Source organism: Elephantulus edwardii, unplaced genomic scaffold, assembly GCF_000299155.1.
Source record: "Elephantulus edwardii isolate Elephantulus edwardi_28Jun2011 unplaced genomic scaffold, EleEdw1.0 scaffold00088, whole genome shotgun sequence".
Classification (NCBI taxonomy): domain Eukaryota; kingdom Metazoa; phylum Chordata; class Mammalia; order Macroscelidea; family Macroscelididae; genus Elephantulus; species Elephantulus edwardii.
Genome location: NW_006399838.1, coordinates 174,069 through 178,656, shown reverse-complemented (window position 1 = coordinate 178,656; position 4,588 = coordinate 174,069). Strand labels below are relative to the sequence as shown.

Below are 4,588 nucleotides of genomic sequence, written 5' to 3'. Positions count from 1 at the left end.
CATTGTATTTCAGGATGCATCTAGATATGGTCTTTTTGACTATGAATGAGACCCCATTTTTCCTCACCTTTTCATTTCCAGTGAAGTAGATTATATGATTGTCTGATTCAAAATGACTCATGAAAATCCATCTCAGCTCAGCAATGCCTCGTATGTCAATATCTATGTGTTCCATTTCTTCTTTAACAATGTCAAATTTTCCTACATTCTATATTCCAATTATTAGGGCCTGTTTGGAACTGTTTGAGAGGGGTTAAAACGAGCCTTGGTGATGTAGTGAGTTACACGTTGAGCAGGTAAATGAAATATCTGAACTCACCCAACACTCCGAAGGAAAAAAATGGAGCTGTTCCCTTTTGGAGAAGAACTCTGGTGTCATAGTTCGTAAAGACCTAGTTTGCTAACCCGAATACCATGCTTCTCTGGTTGTTCCAATCTACAAGCATCTCCAAGGGAGACAAATGAAAACCCCCTCTTCCTATATGATTTACAGCCCTGAAACCCAGTAGAAGGTAAGATAAGAGTCAGCTCTATCTCAATTGCAATGAGTTTCTTTTAGTTGGTTTCCTTTAAGATTTAATATGTAAAACTTCAGAACCCTGATGGGGGGACAGTCTTTGTGAGGTGGAATCAAATCAAAAGCAGTGAATTTACATGTTTTTAAAGGGATACATTCTTCTTAAAAAAACTCTAAAGTCTGGTCTACCAAGATCTTCCTAGACCTAAGTAAAGGAATTACTAATCTGGATAAGTACAAATCAATGATTAATTTATAATACAAGCTTGTTTATTTGTATTTTTTAATAAATAAATTTTAAAAGAAATTGTCTAATTTAAAAACATTTCAAAGAAGCAGAAACAAATAAGCTGGACTGTAGAGAGTTTTTAAAGTGTAATATGAATCGCTTCTCGTCCTTTGGCTAAGATCAAGTGTAAAAGTGTAATATGAAATTAGTAAATTCAACAGAGCTAGAATTCTGATGTTAAGCATAAATATCAACTTAGAGTGGATAAAAGAGCAAAGCACATTGTACGAATAAATAGGCTTAAGAAGTGGAGTTTAGTGTCTAAAAAATATAGTATCTAGGTTATTGATTTTTCGCATCAAAAATAATTTGTAAAATATCAAAGATGGTAGAGGGGGCATTACAGTGGTATGCAGAAGATAAGTGTGCAATAAGAAGATGCCAGTCAGTATTACTATCATTCAAATCTATGCATCAACAACTAGAGCCAGAGAGGAGGAAATAGAAGCTTTCTACCAACTTTTGCAGTCAGAAATCGATTGAACATGCAATAAAGATGCATTAATAATGTAGCAGACAAGAAGGATCAGTAGTCGGAAAACATACTTAGTGACAGAAATGAGGCAGGAGATAAAAGAACCAAATTAAGCACAATGATTGATTTATTCATTGAAAATACCTTAACAAGAAATATAAACACATATACACATGGATTTCACCTGATGGCATGCACAGTAATCAGATTTCTATTTCTATGGAAAGTATTGCTGGAGAAGTTCAATATGAAATGTGAAAAGTAGGACAAATTGGTGATTGTGGACCATACTATCCACTACTCATATCCAAGTTCAAACTAAATCTCAAAAGGTTAGATCAAATCCATAGGAACTAAAATTTCACCTTGAGACTATCTCACCTGAATTTATAAAAAACATTTCAGGAATAGATTTGAGGCCTTGAACACTTATAAGAGAAGACCAGGTGATCTCTGTGAAGGGGAAGAAAATACCAAAATGAATGTCATATTGTACTAGAGCACCAAGCAGCCAAAGCCAAGTGAAGAAATCAAGAAGTTAAGGAGCTGAACAGAAGACTTCAAAGGGCATCTCAGGAAGACAAAACAAAGTATTGTAATGAAATGTGCAATGAACTGGAGGCAGAAAATCAAAAGTGCTGATATCGCTGAGTCTTTTTTTTTTTTTTTTGTTTTCCACCGGAGTCTTTATTACAGTGTAAATCCAAGCTCAGGTCTCCCCTGGGCCCCATGCAAAGCCCGGGGGCTGGGACTTGCGGTGTCCCAGAGACACTAACCATTCACTGCGCCTCCAGTGGCGGGGTCGTGGAAGTGCAGGGCGAGCGCCCTGTCTAGGCAACTACAAGTCCTAGTAGGCCCCGAGGCCACGGTGCCTCATCTTTCCTGGACTCTTAGAGCAGAGCCTCTTGGGAAATGTAGTCCTGGCCGCTCAGGCTATTTGCCCTAACTCCCCTGGTGTGAGTGATTCTGACACCCACAGGGAAATGGCTTGGGCCAGGCGGGGAGACAGGTGGATATGGAAGGGAGATGGAAGGGAACAAAGGGCGGCTGGGGTGGGGGCAGGTGTCCCACGGGCAGAGACACCCCTCTCATTCGGCTTTGGCTTTGGATCCGGAGGCTGCAGCTGCTGCCGAGGTAAGGGCTCCGGTCCCTGGGATCTTAGCTCGGATCTTAGCTTTGAAGTGGCTCAACTGATTTGTCACCAACCCCACATACTGGTCGATCTGGACCTGGTGTTGCCGGTATAGCAGGGGGAAGGTGAATAAGCCGATCACTCCCAGAATGAGAAGAGTCAAACCATTGAAGACGGCGCCCACAAAGGTCAAGATGTAGAAGAGGAAGGCCAACTTAAGGGAGTCCACGAGGTCTTCTACTAGAAAGAAATGTCGCAGCTGTGTGAATGCAGAGACCACTCGGGAGGCAATCTGCTTGGACAACCGCTCTGTCTGCTCCTGGGTCAAGGTCAAGTCCACATCCAGGTAGGCCTGGAAAGGGTTGGCACCATCCCCCCGGTGCACGGCCTGCAGCACTTTGCAGTAAACCCTGAGAGAGATGGTGCCGCAGAGCAGCAGCAGAGCCACGTGGGCGACCACGGACACGATGCTAAAGTGCAGGAGGCAGAGCAGGGAGACCATGAAGCCCGTGAAGACGGCTCCTGAAGTCCGCGTGTCCTTCCAGTACAGCAGGTCCGCTACTTTACTCCCCATCTTCGCTGATAGTCAGAGGCTGCGGACGCCAGGGCACCTCGGGGATTTTTGCCCACTTCCCGCTGAGTCTTTCTTAAGCTGAAGGAACTGAAGAACAAATTCAAGCCTCGAGTTGCAATACTTAAGGGTGCTTTGAACAGATTATGAAATGATCCAGGAAGCATTAAAAGAAAATGAAAGACTTATACAGAGTCTTATATCAAAAGAATCAGCTGACACAGAATTTTATGAAACAACCTATGATCAAGGGGCATTGGTGATGATGGAGGAAGTTCAAGCTGCTCTGAAAGAACTGGCAAAAAAAACAAGGCCCTAGGAATTGTTGGAACACCAATCAACAAACACGCTGCCCTGGATACACTCACCAAATTGTGCTAAGAAATCTGGAAGACAACCACCTGGCCTACTGACTGGAAGAGATCCATATTTGTTCCCATTCCAAAAATATTTGACCCTACAGGGTGGAATTTATCAAAAATATCATTACTATCACATGCAATCAAGATCATACTAAATATTCTCCAAAAATGACTGAAACAGAACTTCAGTAGAGAGAGAACCACTTAGAAGAGTTCGTGATACCAGGGAAATTATAGATATTGTTAAGTGGATGTTGGCTGAAAGCAGAGAATACCAGAGGAATGTCTATCTGTGAAATGTCTATTGACTCTGCAAAAGCATTTGACTGTAGATCACAACAAACTAGCTAACTCTGAGGAGAATGGGAATCCCAGAACAGAACATTTGACTGTGCTTATATGAACCTGTGCTTTGACTAGGAGGCAGTTGTCAGAACAGTGCAAGGAAACACTGCCTGGTTCAAAATTCAGGAAAGGTGTATGCCAGGAATGCATCTTTCTCCATAACTTTTCAATCTATATGAGGAACAGATCATTTGGAAGGTTGGGCTCTGTAAGGAGGAAACATGGCATCAGGATTGGAGGAAGACTCATCAACAACTTGGATTATACAGAAGATACACCTTGCTTAGCAAAACTGAGGAGAACCTGAGGCATTTGCTGCAGATGGTCAAGGACTACACAGCCTTAAATATGGAATGGTTTAACATGAAGATATCAATGATTCTCACCACTGGGCCAAGTGAAAGCATCATAATAGATGGTGAAGAGATTTGTTTGTCTCCACATTCAATACTTTTGGTATCAGAAGCTACAAAATCAAAAGATAAATTCCACTGGGGAAGATCTGCTGTCAGGGGCCTCTCCAGAGTCCTGAAAAGCAACGTCAGTCTGGAGACTAAGATGCGCCTGATCTAAACTATTGTCTTTACAATCACTTGCTGTGCATCAGAAACTGTATAATAACTAAGAATGATAAAAGGGGAATTGATGTCTTTGAGTTGTGGTACTGGAGAAGAGTATTGAACACACCGAGAACTGCTAAGAGAACGGTTTCTTCCTGGAGAAGGTGAAGCCAGGCTGCTCCTTGGAGGCAAGGATTCTGAAGCTCCATCCAACATACTTTGGGCACATTGCAAGGAAGGACTGGTCCTTGGAGAGAGACATCATGATTGAAGGTGGAGAGACAGAACGAGAGAGAATTACCTTGGATGAAATGGATTGAATCAGTGACTAGGTTAT

The 4,588-nt window shown here is 42.2% G+C and overlaps 1 protein-coding gene across 1 annotated transcript; it reads right to left on the bottom strand.

The window, feature by feature from the left end:
• Window positions 1–1,962: 1,962 nt before the first annotated feature.
• LOC102850043 (reticulon-2-like) lies at window positions 1,963–3,029 on the bottom strand. The gene has a single exon (XM_006890335.1). It carries the CDS (start codon window positions 2,985–2,987, stop codon window positions 2,370–2,372), a length of 618 nt encoding a protein of 205 aa, XP_006890397.1. The 5' UTR covers window positions 2,988–3,029; the 3' UTR covers window positions 1,963–2,369.
• Window positions 3,030–4,588: the final 1,559 nt, after the last annotated feature.

Coding starts and splice junctions, on each gene's coding strand:
- LOC102850043 (XM_006890335.1), bottom strand. CDS start 2,987: ATGGGGAGTAAAGTAGCGGACCTGCTGTACTGGAAGGACACGCGGACT.